The sequence below is a fragment of the Astyanax mexicanus genome, chromosome 6, assembly GCF_023375975.1.
Source record: "Astyanax mexicanus isolate ESR-SI-001 chromosome 6, AstMex3_surface, whole genome shotgun sequence".
Taxonomy (NCBI): Eukaryota; Metazoa; Chordata; class Actinopteri; order Characiformes; family Acestrorhamphidae; genus Astyanax; species Astyanax mexicanus.
The window spans coordinates 5,172,666-5,191,548 of record NC_064413.1 but is presented as its reverse complement, the minus strand read 5'-3'; the positions used below and the strand labels follow the sequence as shown (position 1 = coordinate 5,191,548).

The 18,883-nt window shown below is 38.1% G+C and overlaps 1 protein-coding gene and 1 long non-coding RNA gene across 3 annotated transcripts in view; one reads left to right on the top strand and one right to left on the bottom strand.

The window, feature by feature from the left end:
• si:ch73-22o12.1 (nectin-2) overlaps nucleotides 1–12,518 on the bottom strand; it is a 122,881-nt gene extending 110,363 nt beyond the window's left edge. Inside the window, exon 1 of one of the 2 annotated variants that reach the window (XM_007250853.4) lies at nucleotides 11,950–12,518. In XM_007250853.4, coding sequence (XP_007250915.2) covers nucleotides 11,950–12,016 — 67 coding nt within the window. In that variant the 5' untranslated portion in view covers nucleotides 12,017–12,518. The remainder of the gene's footprint in view (nucleotides 1–11,949) is intronic. The other variant, XM_007250854.4, reaches the window with a different exon arrangement.
• Nucleotides 10,891–14,779, top strand: LOC111193451 (uncharacterized). The gene is made up of 3 exons (XR_002650540.2): nucleotides 10,891–11,563; nucleotides 13,618–13,902; nucleotides 14,334–14,779. It is a non-coding gene; the product is annotated as an uncharacterized LOC111193451 (long non-coding RNA).
• Nucleotides 14,780–18,883: the final 4,104 nt, after the last annotated feature.

Below are 18,883 nucleotides of genomic sequence, written 5' to 3'. Positions count from 1 at the left end.
GGCAGTAATTAAGATTAAGCAACATAATTTGAGAATTTGGATGGTATTTTGCCACTTTTTGAGCCAAAGACTCACAAAATACAGGGCTACTATATTAATTGAATTTTCCATAACAGAGCATCTTTTTTTAAAACATGGTGGCGGTAGTAACAAAATGAACTAATGAAAATCAGACTTTTTTGAAATTGCAGATAAAAACAGAATCATTAAAAAAAACGAATACAACAGTCTGCAGATACATGATGGTACCCTTAACGAGTGATAGATGTTAATCTATACAGATTTATCTTCTGAAAACTGTTTATTTGGGTAAGTAAAGCGCTTCCGTTTACTTACAGTAAGCTTAGATTTCCAATATATTTTAACAGCGTGGTTAGCAGCAGTGCTTAGCGCTAGTAAATGCGCAACACTAAGGAACCCTGTGTGCTTTGGTAATCCAGGGCGCTATCCGCTAGCAGTTCATTCACCTCAGAGCGGCAAAAGAGCTATCGCTGCGGTTAGCGGCTAATGCTAATACTGCTCCAGCCTTAGTGCTGGAGAAACTTCACCAAAACTCATGTATAACGCTGTACTTCAGCGGAGTGGCTTTACTGATACATACATAAAATGCACAGGATTATAAGATATGTTTACTATATAAAATTAGCAGAGATTTCTGATTGTATTTGTGTAAAAGTAACACAATACACAGTATTTTCATAGTCAGAGAGTTCTGTCCTATATTATAAGGTAAGGATAAAGAATAGCTATCAAACATGGTGATGGTAGTTTCACACACTGTTAAACTGAAACTAAACCTCGCAAAAAAAACAAAAAAAAAAACAATGAGAGAATGGATGTGGACATTTGCATGTACCTACCTTCTTATTCCAACAACACAGAACTAAATATATTTTTTAATTTGTGTTGATTTACCAGTGCTTTTAGTGACATTACAATAAAACCCCTCCATCTGTTACAATGAACTTCCCATATGAGGTTAATCTATACGTTACAGGACTTTTGATAGGACGTTTTTTATTGCGTAGTGATGTTGCCATACGCTTTTACAAATCAGGGCTGGGTTTCCCAAAAGCTTCTTAGCACAAAGATGAGTCTCAACACGGAGAGAGAGTGCTCAGTGTGATACTCGCTCGACCAGCTAAGACGTTTCTAATGCTAAGATGCTTTTGGGAAACTGGGCTCTGGCCTGTGGAATTATCTTGAAAACCAACACACTTCAGCTTCATGAAGAGTTGCCTGAGATGTTTTGACGCCATGTTGACTCACTAAGGGTTGAAATCTGACTGGGAGTTCTTGTAACATGCATTCCAATATTCGTTTAAGAATATTGTTGTCCCGCCTTTGAACAAAAAAGAGCCAATCAGCATGCTGCTTACATAGTGTGTTATGAAGGGTGCATGTGCTAGTGAGAAATACCCTTTTTACTGAGATCTGTGCAAGTGCAGCAGCCATAACAACCCAAAAAATAAAAAAGCTATAAACTTTTTATACGTTTTTTTTTTCCTTCAGATATTATCAGTGATTTCAAATATGTTGCTGGCAATCAAATGAAAATCTGATCTGTGGTTCAAACAGAAAGGATGCTTGTCACAATGTCACTGTGGGATTTGCAGTTGTGGAGACCGCAGGCAAAATGAAACCACAGGAAGTATGCAAGCTTGAAAGCTCAGGAAGGAGAGATTGGCTTTTTGCAAAAATCACAAAGCACACTGTTCTAATTTGATCATTTTAGTCAAAAAGTCATCACATTTTCAGAGGTCAGACCAAAATATCCAGCCCAGTGTTCACCAGTTCAGGAACTTCCTAATGGAAAAAAACACAACTTCAGCCTGCTTCCTCATTTCGGGGGGAGATTTAGAGATAAAATGCAAACTCTGTTTCCCATATGCCTCAATTCAAATGGAAATGCAAACGACTGGAGGTGAATTCTGATGAACACACAGATACCAAGCTCATCTTTGGGCTGTGTGATTATTTATTAGTGGTAGGGATATTGCTGAGCTCTGAAATCAGATTTCCAAATATTGCCTCTGCTGCATATAAACTTTTCTACAGTCTTAAAAATAAAGATTCTTCAAAAAAGATTAAATGGAAAATAGTGGTGGGCGATATGGCCCTAAATTAATATCACAATATTTTATTGTATTTATGCAATAACAATACTCTTGGCAATATGGGAAACATTAAATGAAAAAAAAAACATTTCAAGAATACATGAAATATTTAAAACTACAATAATTTTATCAGATTTGTAACAAAAGTCAATGATCCAGAATGCCATGATACTAAAAATAATGCACTCCATATATCTCCATATATTCAGGATTAAAGTAAAATAAATGATACTGGACAGATATAATCTCTAGTAGTCGCTAGTAGATATATAATAGGAAATGAGAACAGTGTGAATTTTTCTTTTGTTAAAAGTAGTGAAAAAAAGTAAAGTAGAACCCTGGTGTGATAATTCTGGGTGGATGATATTCAAAAATGTTAGAGACATTATTGCGTACAATACGATATGGCACACCCTTAATGGGAAATGCAAAACAAGAGACTCTTTTTTATGGTTTGGTTTCATGAGCAATAATGAAGAGCTGGGCAATATGGTAAAAATATATATCATGGTTTTAAAAGACTTTTCATGATATACAATCAGAGGTGGAAAAAGTACCGAAAAATTGTAGTTGAGTAAAAGTACCTTTACTTTGCTAAAATTCTACTCAAGTAAAAGTAAAAGTACCCATCTAAAAATCTACTCGAGTAAAAGTAAAAAAGTACTCAATTTAAAATGTACTTTGAGTAAAAGTTACATAGTTACTTTTAATTATTTGATGTAAAAAAAGACAAAAAAAAAAACAAATTGAAAAATAAATAAATAAATAAATAAATAAATAAAATAGTTTGTAATGAACTATTATTCCACATAATAATTTTGGATCTTTTAGGCAGTATTTGTTTAGAACACCCCATAAAACATTTTCAAGAACAAGTGGTATAGGTTTCTAAGATCCATTTTTTCCTTTACTGTTGAAAACTTATGGTCATATAGGTGACTATAAACTGTATTTTTACAGTTTTACAGGTCATTATTATTTTTTAACTTGCCATTGCTATGCTTTAACTGCTATTTAAATGTTTTTTTAACATTTAAGCAGATTGTTTAATGATAAAAATACTTACCACCAAATGCTTTCGCAGGTTTGATGTGGAAGTTTTGAAAGCTGACAGCTCTGTTCGGCGGGGCACATTTTGTATTGCATGAGGACGTTATTGCCTTGTTAATTTGTGCCAATTACTATTATTTTTTTTTTAACTACTTTAAAAATTACAAATTACTCATAAAATCTACTCGATTACAGTAACTTGAGTAAATGTAATTCATTACTTTCCACCTCTGTATACAATATATAATGCAAGGTTCTAACACAAAGACAGCATTGTAACAAATGCTTTGCTATTAGTTTAGCAGGTGAGCTAGCTATAGCTTTTAGCCTAGCACATGCCTACCATATGCCCTAAACTGTGATATTATATCATATCATGAAATAATGTAATTTATCCGATACATCCATTTCTAACAGTTCTACTGCGTGTGTGCCCGCTCATCTCTTCCACTGAGAGCCTCATTTACTTTGAGGAAATGAAAAGAAAGCAAAAAAGTCCAAAAACTGCTAAAGCCAAACTTTAGAGTAATAAAAGATGGAGACCACAGTGCCCTTCACCCTCATTTCACCCCTCTCTAAAACACTTTGGTTGGCTGCCCGGCTCGGCTCGAGAAATGATTAAAATATGAGCGCGAGTTAAATGGCCATGTCATCTCCATGAATCTCCGAAGCTGTAAAAGCATCTTGAGATCTGACATCTGCTGAACAAGGAGGAGAGAATGACAGAGAGAGAGAGAAAAAGAGAGATAGAGAGAGAGAGAGAGAGAATGAGCGAGGACGGAGAGCCAAGCGAGGCATGATTGAGGAGGAATTGCTCGTCCTTTCAGCAATCTCTCGCTCATTTTAGCTCCAGACTCCAAAAATGAGAGGATGAAGGATTATGTTTATGACCATCTCAAGGAGGCTGATGATGTATATGAATCTTCAGTCGTCAGTCGCCGTTTCCCCGCACAGGTGCACCGCAGCGGAGGCAGGTAGCACGGGAAGCGCTGCTCAGTAACGTTTATGGCGCCTCTAAACCACAAAGGCCCGTCAGGCAGCGAGCTGTCACTTCGGTATTAGCTCAGGCTTGATCTTAATTGATCCATCTGCCCACAGATGCAGTCCTTCACTGCTACTGTCACCTGGTTGGACAGGAGGCGCAGTAACAAGAAAATGTAGCCTACACTTTAAGAAAGGGGGTTCTACAGGGGTTCTGAAGACAACAACCATTATTTTCAATGACTTTGTAATAGAACATGAACTGCCAGGCCAAAAAAAATATAATAATAAAAAATTCACACACTCTTAATATTTGGTTGGACCGCCTTAACTTTGATTGCAGCTTTACGCATTCACTGTGGCATTGTTTTAATAAGCCTCTGCAATGTTTGCAAGTGTTGCTGGATTATGGAAATTAATTTTTCACCTTGCAGCAGCATTGATGATGGTAGAGTCTGACCACTGCACAAAGCAGCTCTCTTCTCCATCCAGCACATCCCAAAGATTCTCAATGAGGTTAAGATCTGGACTCTGTGGTGAATTCTCTCTCTCTCAATCCATGTGTGAAAATGATGATCTCATGCTCCCTGAACCCTGAACTCTTTCACAATTCCAGCACCATGAATCCTGACATTGTTATCTTGGAATATACCCGTGCCATCTGTAATTTGTACGTTTGTTATTTGATGGAAATGCATTTGTGGCATTTAGAGGTGAATATATTGGACTGTAGTCTGTGCGGTTGGTGTGTTAAAAGGAGCTACATGGGACAAACCGCTAGCTGATAGCGCCTCAGTGTAGCCAAGTCAGGTGTTATTTACTAGTGTTAACATCTGCTAACCGCAGCTAGCACTGCTGCTAACCGCTCTGTTAAAAATATGGTAAATCTAAGCTTATTGTAAATAAACAGAAGTGCCTTATTCACCCAAATGAACAGGTTTCAGGAGAAAAATCTAGTAGATTACTGTGCAACACTCTGTGCAACACTCCTGTTCCTTACTATTGTCGATTAAAATGTGATTATGTATGAAAATAGACGTTCATTGATAGTGCGCCTTATACAGGTGTGCCATATCGTATCGTACGTGATAATATCGCCAACATTTTTAAATATCGTGAATGATATTTTACCCTGAAATATCGTACCATATCACCCACCCCTAATTATCACATCTGGGGACTCCATTTCTTGCTGTTTTTAGCAAAAGAAAAATTCACACTGTTCTCATTTTCCATTATATATATACTCTATAAATTAGATTTTACTTTAATCCTGGATATATGGAGATATTTGGAGTGCATTTTTAGTATCATGACGTTCTGGATCATTGACCTCTGTTACAACTCATAACATGTCATTTTCATTTTGTTGCAGTAGTGTATTCTTGAAATATGTTTTTTGTAATTCAGTGTTTTGACATGTCGCCAAGAGTATTGTTAACGCAAAAATACCATGAAATATTGTGATATTATTTCAGGGCCATAATCGCCCACCCCTAGCGCCTTATAATACGATGCACCTTGTAGTTCGTAAATTACGGTAATATTAAATACTGAACCAGTCATCATTGTCTGTGGTTGACCTGGTTCAACAAATCTAGGTCTACAGACCTTGTATGACTAACACTTTGTATGTGGTTGTTTAGAGCGTGCCATACATTCCAGCCTTCACGTTTTAAGCGCATATAAATGCGTAAAGCCGCATATAGCGCACTAGTGCAGGCTATGCTGTATAAACCAGTATAAACCAACCTTAAAGCATTACTCAGAACATTTTCTATAACATTTACCAAAACCTCAATCATATACTTAAAATCTCATTAGAATAGGTCACAAAGTTCTAAAAGTTCACTTTGCTGTATTTACATTGCATCTGAAATACTAGAACTAGAAAAAGGGCTCTTGTGAAGTCAATTCATCAGTCCTTATTTGAAGACATGAGATGGTTCTACTTAATAATCGTTAGGTGTGCAATTACGTCTCTGTTTTTTTTTTTTTAAAGAATTTACACATTTGTGGGCGGAGCTTAGGGAGGTCAATTAGGAGGTCGGCCATCGATGTTTGCTGAGTTTCTTGTGAAGATACTGCAAACAAAACTCAAACAGCGCAGAAGAGACTGAAGAGTGTTGTTAATAGCTTACACTCCCATATGTGTGCATACACATACACACACACACTCATACACACATTACTGAGTGCATTCCTGTATTTCTTCTCAATAAACCTGTTCCCTCGTTCCTCCCCCCTCTCTCCCTCCCTCCCTCCCTCATTCTCTGGCTCAAACTCAAATAAACAGTGAGGCCTTGAGGTCTGACCCACGGGCTGGTGTGGTGGGGGTGTATGTGTATGAGCAGTGTGTGTGTGTGTGTGTGTGAGTTAGTTTGTGTGTGTGTCTGGATCAGGCAAAGGCTAGTTTCGTGGGGGGTTGGGGAGGAGATTTTGAATACACCAATGACAAACATCCTTCAAACAAAAGCAAGCAGGTCATGAGAGTGAGGGGTGGAGTGAGGGAGGGGAAGAGCAGTGGAAGACTGTTGTTTTTAGGACAGACTCGCACTCCTGTAGTTACGAGGCCTGATTTATAACACGCCACAGAGTGTGTGTGCTTGTTTTGAGGCCACTGCGAGGATCCAGAGGATTCATTCTGAGAGGAAACTAGACAATCTTGAAAGTTTTTGTTAGAAGAAATGCTCTTTTCCTTAATACTGCTATAGTTTTGGAAACGAGAACAAAATCCATATGATAACAGTTTTGTTAAAAAGCAGTGTTTTCCATATTTGTTTTGCTATTTACTGTAAAGCTTTAGAGGTAAAAATTTGAAAGTTGACAATAGGGGTGGGCAATATTATATCGTATACAATATATCGTGACACAGAAATATCGTGATATTAAAAATCCATATTGTGATAATAGAGATGTTCTGTCTTAAAAAGTAGTCTATTATTAACTGTGAAGCTTTAATTGTATTTACTCTATAATTGTTTTAGTTTGCAGTTTATATGCATGCACTAAATATTCTGCAATATGTTTTGCTGCAATATATTATTTTATGCTATATTATTTATTTTGCCACATTATGATTATGCTGTTATACTTTTATACTATATTCCTGAAATTAATTATTTATTTTTCTGTTTTTCCTATATCGCCAAGTATATCGTCATCGCAAAAATACCCTGAAATATCGTGATATTATTTTAGAGCCATATCGCCCACCCCTAGTTGACAATTTAAACACAGAAACTTAGTACTAAGTATTGTGGTAGATTTTTTAACATCACATCACATATATTTTTTTGCTACATTATTATTAGATTAGATTTCTGTGGAATGTTTGACACATTAAACATCCATTGCATTACTACATTCTCAAAAAAAAAAAAATTCATATCGTTATTGCAAAAAATACCATGAAATATTTAAATGCATCATGAAATGTCATGTTAGAGCCAGCTGAACTCCAGCTGATGCCTAGAAGTTACAAAGGAAAAGCAAAACAGACATCAAGTACTCATAAATATAGCAATATCAACCCAGTGTGTGCTTTACACAAAGTCTTGCATCCTTCATACACAACTAGCAGAGAGGCCGTCCAACGCGCACTACTCCCACCTGTTTACACTCCACCTCCACATGCACCCCAGGCTGGACGTTCCGTGCAAGTGTGTGTGTGTGTGTGTGTGTGCATGTTACTTATTTTCACAGCACTAAATGAGGTCAATCTGCTCCCCCCTTGCCCTCCCGGCAGTCTCCCAACCCCCCACCTCTCGGTTGCTCACTCGTTACACACACACACACTTGATGCATTCACACAGAGAAACGTTACTACAGTACCCCGCCTTGGCTTTCAACTTATTAAAAGAAAAACCCACAGCGTCGCCATGGTAACTGCCACAAGCCTTTCTGACCCCGAGTCACATGACCGCGGCTAAACACGTTTCCTTTCAGTTCTTAATTTAACAAAGTAAATCCAGCCTAAAGCCAGAACTCCCGTTTCTTATTCCAGCTGAAGCAGGACCACAGGCAGATATTAATGAAGTGTGATTCCATCCTATATGTGAATTGAATTCCAGCAGAATTATACATCTAAGATAGAAAAGAGGATGTCTATATGTTAAATACACATCCTTCTGGAGATTATTTGGATTGAGGTTAAAAAAAAATTGCCTTTTTCTACTATCCAACAGCATTAGTGAAGCTACCACCACCATGTTTTATCTGAAATCTATGAGATTTCTATGATATTCTGATGATGGTAAAAGAGTTAAAGTTCTCAGAAGAATTCAGCAATCCAAGAACTGTTCCTTGATGACTTTACCGCTCAATACCCCTGTGTATCTTATGTCATTTTAATGTCTGTAAGAAACAAACAAACAATTTGTGAACAAGTTGTCGAGCCCAGATAAAAAATTGCCTCCAGGTCTAGATACTTAACCCATCAGATATATGTCAGGAGCTTGCATGGCATCAGTGATCACCCCGCAAGCTTCGCACATCACATCTTTCTGCAGTTTACAAACAGAGCCGCTTAGCTAGCATCCAAGCTAACAGCGATTTGCTAGCAACCATTGGCTTTTGTCTCCAATCTCCACAAATCTTGAATTGTGAACCAATACACTTCATCTTAAGGCAACAGATTTGCAACCCTTTTATGCTGGTGAGGTAGCATTGCATGTAATATGCATTACATTGTTTATAGTAGTGGTTTAATTCCATTAACTACGACTGAAAAGTTTCAACAGTGACTCTGTTTTCCTCTTAAACGTGTTTAATTATGCATTGTTTTTACATAGTGGCGTGTTCCTTCAAAGCAGCAGGCCAACAGCTATCCGATCCGGTCGTTCCGAAATCTGACGTCTTGCTGTTTGCAAAGGCAAAAAGCTCCCATGGCTCCAAGCAAAACAGATGAGGAGAGGAAGTGAACAACAGGGGCCCTTTTTCTTTTACACCGAACAAACCTCTTTTTTCCCCCCACCAACCTCTTCTGCTTCGTTCATAAATAAAACAAATCTTTTGTTTCCTTATTCCAGCTTCCTCTCTCACTCTTGTTCCCTCACTCCCTTCCTCCCTCTCTCCTTCTCTTTCTCCATGAAGTGCAGCTGATGTACTGTGAAATACACTCGGGCAGAAAAAGGTCCACTCCATGAATAAGTCAAAGAGCGCAATTGCGTTTCTGGAGTGGCGGACGACAACGGTGTCTTTTCACTTTGCAGGAGGAAAAACTTTTCCCACCATGTCACTTCGATTTGCACACCGATCCCCACGAGGCCATGGGACACAAGAATGAAGATTTATGTGTTTGATTTTTTTTTTTTTTTTTGCTCTGTCCCCCAGTGGATAAGCGGCAGCCACTGGGTGGCAGGTCCCTGCTGCCATCGCCAACATGACACCACATGAACACACCTGCTGAATAATTAACCAGCCTACGTAACTGGAGCCAATGGTTAGGCTTTACAGGCAACAGTGAGCTATAGCCAAGGGCAAAACAAGGTAGAAATTAGTGTAAAGCATCTAAACCAAGCTAACATCACCCAGAAGCCTACTGTACCTACATGAGCTTACAAAAACTGAAACAGAAACTGGACTAGTAACCCTGGAGCTCCTCCAGATTCCTATAAAGCACGAGTGTAACCCAGCTGAAATAATCCTTCCTGGTAGAACTGAGTGGACAACTTTTCCTAACCTCCCTAACTTTGTCCTCTAAGCAGTTTGGTCTCTATAATCCGCAGATTTAGGCTGCCACTGTGTAACAAAGCCTTTTAAGGCACTTCCATTAGCATTTCCATGCTTCAGCAATGCTGAATTTGAGCATTTAACTGTTTTTTTTTTTAAACATCCCTCAGAAATTGGGGGACAAAATGTGTGCTGCGGTTACTAAATTAGACTATACAAACTTCAGTATAACAAACACTGCACTTACCCATATACTGACACTACGAAACTAGTAGGTTTTTGGCTTAGAATACTGTAGTACACTACACAAACTACAACACACTATGTTAAAGAAAACATCTATTAAACTATGGTGGTATACCCAGCATAGTGTATAGTGTACCTACTTGGCTGTACAATACTAGTTAGTATATGTATATGTAGTGTACTAAACTGTAGTTAGTACATACAGTAATATAACCTAAATAGTAAGCTATGCCTGTCATGATAATAACATTATCATACAATAAATTGACATGACCTCATTAATATTTGATAATCGTGATACTGTCTATTGTGCTTATTTTTATATTTGTTCACATATATAACTGTGAGCAGTATTTTAGACAGTCATATAATGACCATGCTGCGGACTGCAGTAGGTAAAAAAAAAAAAATATATATATATATTACTCCACACACACACACACACACACACACACACACACACACACACACACACACACACACACACAGTAACAGGTCTACAGCTAGCTAGCTAATATAATTTTTTCTCATTTGGGGCATATATTGAATGGAAATGATCAATACCAACATGGCTAATCATATCTAACCATGGCCAAGGTCATTTTGTTGCAGTAATGTATTCTTGAAATAATTGTTTTAATTCAATGTTTTGTCTTATCTCTAACAGTATCGTAATTGTGAAAACACAATAAAATATCATGATTTTATTTTAAGGCCATATCGCCCACACCTATTGGCAAGCTCAAGCTAAATATCTTTCTGATAAAGCGAACCACAGATAGTAGATTTCAAAGTAAGAATGTTTTTGTTGTTTGTTTGTTAGTTTGTTTATCTGTCTCTTAAAGTCTCTACTGTCAACTTTACTTTAAATCTGATGCTTTTCCTGTTGAATATAACTGGTTTATTGAGTCTCTTAACTACCTTAGCAAAAAAAAAAAAAAGCTGTGTACACTGTAAAGTAGCTTACATGAAGGAGTTAAATTTGCTGGTTGATGAATGAGATGTGTTATCAGTATAAATGTCTATTATCTTTGATGTTCTTGGTAGTTATGATATTTTTTTATATTAATAAAAAAATGAAATAAAATAAAAAACCCTCAGGCTAGTTTATCTGACAATTTAAAAAATGTAATCCGATAAAATTCAAAATTTAACGGTCGACACCCTGTTGCTCTCACGAGCGCCGCTTTAACCTCGGTTAAAACCAGCGCTGTTCTCCTCAGTAAGTAGAGATAGATAAGACGAAGAGAAGGAGGAAAAAAGAGAAGGAGCACAACAGAGGACGAGTAAAGGATAAGTGAAGCGTCTTCACCATTTCAGAGAAGCGCTATTGCTACCGGCTGAAGGGCTACACCTGCCAAAAACACCTACAGAGAAATACCTTGTCTGGCCACACCTCGATCAGGCTGAGGGAAAAAAAAAAATGGCGAACATCGAAACTGAGCAGGTCGAACCGAGAGTGGCGTGAGAAGAAGAGAAAACAGGCTATATTTATTGTAAATATGACTCGTTTTAACTTATTTACGAGGTAGAAATATTAACCTAGTTAGGTTAGCTTAGTATCAACGCGAATTAAGCTAGCTAACTAGCTAAACAAGCCAAGTTATTCCAACTAACTAGCGTAGTTAAGTTAGTTAACATTAAGCTAGTTAACCTAGTTAGCTAGCTAGTTAACTAGCTAATATGTTGAACCGAAACTAAATGTAGCTTATCAGTTCATCAGTTCCACTGATACTTGCTTGTGTAATACCCGAAACCAAAACCAAACTTAATAGAAATAGAAATAGAAAGAAGTTAATGTGACGCCAACACGTTTAGGTCTTAGAGTTCTTACATCCATAACATAACCTAACATAACGTAACATAACTGGCTTAACGTTACCTTGAATGAGAAGGAAGAAAAACGAGCTCAGGAGTCCAACTGAGCTGAGAGAAGAATCCCACACCATGGTGTCTGTCTTGATAGTCCTTCTATCTGATCTTCACCAGGAAAAAACACTGATTTTCAGCACCGAAGCAGCAGTTCAGGACTATTAGGCTTAAAAACAGGTGTCCATAAAAGTATCTAGCTAGTTAGGATAGCTAGCTACTTAACTAACTAACTAGAGATCCACTTCTTGGTTCCCTGTTCAGCAGGAACTTCGGTATCTTTAAACGCTCAGGAAAATCCCTGTTGACTTTCCTCGTCCTTGGTTTTGTTTTCCAGTAGGGAATTGCACTTGGATACAGCAACAACAAAAAAAAACACAGCCTCGTTCCTTTAAACAGGAGAAACGCACTGTTCTTCTTCTTTATTCACACTCTCTTCTCAAAGCCTTCTCAGTGAAGAGAGAAGATCCAGCGATCAGCAGCCAGCCTCCTCTTCTCTTCTCTTCGCTCGCTGTAAGAGTGTGTGTGTGTGGGAGATCGTACTGAACCGTGTTGTCGAAACTTACACACACACACACACACTCATACTGCCTCCTAGCCAACCCGTGTGATGTCACTCAGCGTCACGCCCATAAAATCACCGAAAAACCTTCCCGGTAATATTCAGGGACTTCCTTAAGCGAACAGTAAAAAAACACCTCTGACTATAATATTATCGGTTTCTTCATAATCAGATGTAAAGCAGAGAGGGGAGGGGTGTTTTAAAGGTGTGTTTGACTTCTGTGTGTGTGTCTGTGTGTTATGTTAGCTCATCTCACAGCTTTCTCAGGTTACACCTGAGTCACGTAGTATTCTCACCATAGCTGGTCAGATACCTGTTAAACCAAATGTAAACTTGTTCTAGAGTGGATTAAGGCTTGTAGAACAGAGGTCATATTAGGATATAGCCATGTGCTTAGCTTTATACCTTTATACCTGCCGTAGGCTTAAATTTTAAATGTTTTTGTGAATAAAAAGTTTTTTTTAGATTGATTTACAGTTAGAGAAAAGCAGATATTTACTGCCTGGCCAAAAAAAAGTGTCCATCTGGATTTGAAAAGGATTTTGGTGTAGTAGAACATGATAAAACGTACTTACCTTTGATGAATAGCACATCTTTGTTCTCCCACAGCGTTCCAAAATCCAGAAATGTTAACAGTTTGTCCAACCATCTTTTAGACTGGTGACACAGGGCATAATTTGACCCGATAAATCACTTTTTCCACTGTTATCCAACTCAAAGTAGCTCCACACCTCCTTGCTAGAATCTGGAGAGCCCTAACATTTAAAACGAGGCATTAATAACTTAAAAAGTGCACAAGAAGCTTATTAAAAAAACACTGTTTACATCCCATAATGCTAGCTTCAACTCCGTGCGTGGCCATCTTTGTACTGATGTATATATTTTTGCCACTATCAGTACGAAGATAGCGGCACACCGAGCTGAGACTAGCCAATTTTAATATTAAACATTAGATATTATAAGAGTGTGATGCTTTCAGTTCTCCAAGTTGTATGTGTAAAGTGCTGTATATAAGCATTTTATTTTATTTCGAGGTTGCCTCCTACCCCCATTTTATTTTTTCATGTCAGTCCAAAAATACACCACTAATGAATGAACCTTTTGATTTTCTGTTTTCAGGTACTTTTCAGAACTGTACTTGATGCAAATGGTGCATGTGGTGCATGCAGAATCAACAGTGCTTCCTCTCTTCTGCATCTGCATACAAACAGCTCCATCACTCAACATCCATGAGTTATCTCCCCACATCTCCTCTTTTCTGCCTCGTATCTACTGGTACTGGCATCATGCTCCTCTTTATAGAACACCTGTGGGCAATTTGCTGAATAAATATCTGTGAGGAGCAGTGAATATGACCATGTTGCCGGTTCATGGTCATGATCCTCCCCTCTGGGATCCCTTTAGGTAGATATCGACCACTGCATATCATGAACATCCAACAAGAACTGACTGTTCTGACCCTTTTTTCCGTAGCCATCACAGTTTATTTCTAGTTTAAGTGTCTCAGATTATCACACTTGTTTAATTTTCCTGGTTTAACACATCAACTTAAATAACTGACTGTTCATTTGCTGCCTAGTAAAATATAAACAGGTGCCATTAGAACCAGAAAATTCAGTATGTGGTTTGTGTTGCAGGTATTTGCACGCATATGCTTTTTTTTAGTGGTTTACATTTTGAATATTAAACATAAGATATTATGAGAGTTTGCTAATTCCAGTTCTCCCAGTTTTATTTGTTAAGTGTTGTATGTAAGCTTTTGCGTTCTTACGATGTTGCCTCCTACCCCCCATTTGTACCCCTAATAAATGTATCTTTTAATTTCCTGTTTTCAGGCACTTTTCAGAACTGTACTAGATGCAAATGGTGCGTCAGAAAAAGGTGATGGTGCATGCAGAATCAACAGTGCCCCCTGCCTGCTGCAGCTGCATCTGCATACAAACAGCCCCATCACTCAATATCCTCATCTCCCCACATCTCCTCATTTCTGCCTCGTATCTGCCGGTACTGGCAGCATGCTCCTCTTTGTAGAACACCTGTGAGCAATTTGCTGAATAAATATCTGTGAGAAGCAATGAATGCATTTAAAACAGGTCCGGATCTCCTCTGTAGTTGTGCCACGGACAGGCCGACCCAGTCGATTTGTATCTGAAAACCAGTGGCCATGAGAAAAGGTCCTTGCAGACATGGTGGGCTGAAGACTGATGGGCTTACAGCATGCTTAACATGTGTGTCAACCTAAGACAGATGTGTGGAATTAAAGTGATAGTTTGCCTCGGGACCAGGATGTACAGTACAACATTTTTTTTCTTAACCCACCCCTAGGCTTTAAGACTTGACTCACACCTTGTCAGGTCTTAAAGTGAGCTTTAATAGTCTTGCATTAGCAGGTCTGTTTAGAGCAGATATGTAATGAAGATGCAAAACAAGTCTTGGCTGATGTACTGTATTCAGTGTATTGTGTGTGTGTGAGGGAGAGAGAGAGAGAGAGAGAGAGAGAGAGAGAGAGATTGTTTTTGGCCATGGCTTTAACACTCCTATAAGCCAGCCAAGTCATGTCAGGTTTTATTGCTGTTCTCATCAGAGCCAGGTGTTGAAAGAGGAACAAAATCACAGAGCTGCATTTAACACAGCAGCAGCAGGCAAGAGGGAAAATACAACACACAAGAAAATAATATAAAACAAATAGATATAAATTAACAAATACTTTAGAAAATAAATATTTTGGAAACCCTAAAGCAAGAAGATTGATAGATGTAAGTAGATACTTTGGTATGTAGATATATATGGGTAAATAAATGTATGGATACATAAATATAAAGACAGATATGTAGATATTATAGTACCATAGACTAATATCTTAATAGATAGATAATGGAGTATATAGCCAGATATTTTAGTAGATAGATAGATAGATAGATAGATAGATAGAAGTATATTGACACACGTAATAGTTAAATCAATAATTAAGTATATGTATAGACTAATGTCTAAGTAGAGGTATAACTGAGTTCAATGTGTTTCCAGGAGGCCGTTATTTTCTATATCAAAATCTCACCTTGTGCAAATTTGCTAAGCTGATAAAAGAGAGGACACCTTATTTTAAATAGCAACCTTGTGTGTGAATGTATGTGTGTGTGTATGTGGTGTGAGTGAGTGAGAGAGAGACAGAGAGAGATAGAGATGGAGGGAGACCATGATTAAGCTGATGACGGAGGTGGTGCTCTCTACCTGCCAGCCTAAGCTCCGCGGAGCCTCGCTGAAATTGAACGCTGGCAGCTTTGCTGATTACTGGAACAGCCATGGGAACACATCTCCATTTCAATAATCTCTGACGTGGGGCCTGCTCTTCCTCCGGCTCATCAAAACATAAATCATGCCCTCTATGCAACCCTTCTTCCCCAGAACCATTATCACAACATTATAGGGGGTGTACTCTGATCTCTGCTCTCACAACTATTCAAACACAATACAGAAAAAGGGGGCTCCAGGTGGTTCAGAGGTCTATGATGCTGTCACCAGATTTTAAGATTCGAATGCCCATTCGAATGCCGGATCATGCTGCTTACCATCAGCAGCCAGAGCCTGAGAGCACAGTTGGCCATGTTCTTTCTGGGTGTAGCTCATGTAGCTCTCCCCACCCATCATTCCCAAGGTGATGTTGGTCAGCACATGCATCTGTTCGTTGAGTCACTAAGCTTTCTTCAAGCTTCTTGGCTACCTAGTGGTGCTGCATCAGCAGCAGTTTGTAAAGAGGCTGGATCATTAGGTTGGATATTTTTAGGTGCATTACTAGTGACTGGGGAGTCCTAATAAGAGGATTGTATTTGGCATTACAAATATAGGGGGGAAACTGGGATAAATATATATATATATATATTTAAAAAGAAAGTAAATTTTGAAACTACCTCCACTATGTCTGAAGGATGTACTTGTAGCCTGGCTAGCTCTTACTATAAGTTGTTGATCTGCAAAAAAAAACAAACAAAAAAAAAAAACATTGCATTTCTTATCCACTAAACAAATCCCCCTTAATTCCCTCTTGTAACTATTCTGCTATTGATGGTAGCTCATCTCTATGTTTGCTTGCTTAAGTTATTGATTAGCAACCCTTGTCTTAAGAGCTGAGCTCTAATGTCAACATAAGAAAACTCTCTATTTAGGACACTAATTAGGCCAGTAATCATGCTATAGTCTGCTTACACATTGCTGCTTTTGTATGTCTACTGGGGGCTGTGTACTAGAACTAGAAAGGAAAAATCAATATATGGAAATATTGCAATATTCTGTTTTACAATACAGTGTGTAGTCTCAAAAAAGGTATTGATTTTTGATTACTGGTTTACATGTAAAAATAGAGGTCAGGCAGTGGTTACTATAGTGTTGTGTTTAAACCCTACTCAATAGATAGCAGTGCTATACTCTGATGTTTGATCAGACTGCTCTGATTGCATTTAAGCAAACTTTTCTTTTACTCAAATTTTATAAAAATGAAAGTTGCAGTATTGCATTTAATCACCTTGCTTACAGTATCACAATATATTGCAATATATTAAAATGTGACTTTTGTTTGTTTTTTGTTCTTGAATAAATTGCTGTAAATGTTGCTTATAGGTCATTATCAAATAAAATTGCTATACATGTTGCTTATAGGGCATAATCAAGGCTGCAGAGGTGATCATTTCATGACCTATACACAGTGCACTACAAAGGAAGCACGGGGCCATATCAGATTACCCTTTAAATGTGGCCTTCTTGGAAACTTTAGCAGAACAAATGAGGGTCTGAGCTCAAGAGTGTAATGATGACTTATGTGAGCTATGCTTCATGTATCTACCTGCATCTGTTTCCTCTCACTGTCAACAGCTTCCTTTTTCATTTGTTTTCTCAGCCCCCAACAGGTACGGCGCTCTGAAGCCATCCTGTCACGTCTGCCTCTGCTGCGTCCGTATGGATGGCTGAAAAAACACTGAAGCATGTTGTTGTTTTGGCCTACTTGAAGTTACTTGATTTATGAATATGTTCATAGAGTCTCAGAGTCAAAACTTGGTTCTTAGTAGTTCTGTTTTGATGTCCTGCACTCTTGGGTTGTTAAGAACTCCTTAGGAACGTATCAGAAAGGCATATCTAATAAATCAAAGTGTGACCTCTCTCTTGCCGTTCTTGTTTCATCACTTGTGTAGTTTGCATACATGACATATTGGCCCTGCATGTGTTAATACAAAATGCAAGGAGCTCAAATGAACCAGATCCTCTAGTGGAAACTCCAGACCTACGCTGAATGCTCAGGTCTAGACTATAGAAATTACTACAAAAGCCCCTTTATTTCCAAGAAGTTTCAGATTCCAATAAAAACAAACCAATATTGTAAGGTCAATATGTTTTCACCGTTCATAAGAATCATTAACATCCTATCAATACATAATTTTGCATCCAATTTGTTGTCTATTGTATTGTTGTTCCATGTTGCACTAGGGTTGTCAGGATACCAGAATTCTGCCTTTGATACCCATACCAACTGTAGTATCATGATTCTCGAGACCAAAACGATACTTAGCATTGTCTGAACATGAAGTTATTTCTGCCAAGCATGTCATCCTGCTGTATCAGATTTCTAAACTTAGATTTCTCTACTGTGTATACAGGCACTTGGATGCAGATCTGTTAAGCTAGAGCTTTGTTGATTCTTTCTGCTTTTTTGGAGGATTTATCATATTTTCTGTCTCTGTGTAGCACAGATGTAATGGTAGCCTGACTGTATGAACTTGAAGGGGTGGCAGAGGTTAAGTTTTGAATAAGGAAAACAAAGAGTGAGAGCATTAATAATGCAACATTTAAACACTTGTTGCTTCATTTTATTTATCAATTTTTCACAATATTTTCAGCATGGTTCCGGAGGAACGTTAATTTTGTTGCACTTTGTACCTGTACTCAGATATGATGACAAAAGCCTCGACTTGACTTAGTTAGCTGGTTAATCAGCTCTCGACCTGCATATTGTATGTTGCATTTGATGCTTGGTCAAGATAGTCATGCTGATTATCTACAGAGATGCTGTTTTTCAAAAACCTGACTAAATAATAATTGCATTTCCACTCAAATTCATAATCGTTGACTTATCTTAAAACATCCAAAAGACGTAGAATGATTTTCTCAGACAATGATTTGGTCTCACCCACTGAAAATCAGCATGTGATGGATTGATTACTCTTTCAGTTTCTAATTATGTTTGTAGTTAATTTGACACATTAGGACTTTAGATCTACCAGGCATGAGTCCTGTTGTCGATCTAGGTCTTGTAACATCTGGACCCTTGCAGATCCTATCATAGATGGCACACAGGGGCAGAGCCAACTGCCTGGAAAACCAGGTGGACCAACTTGAT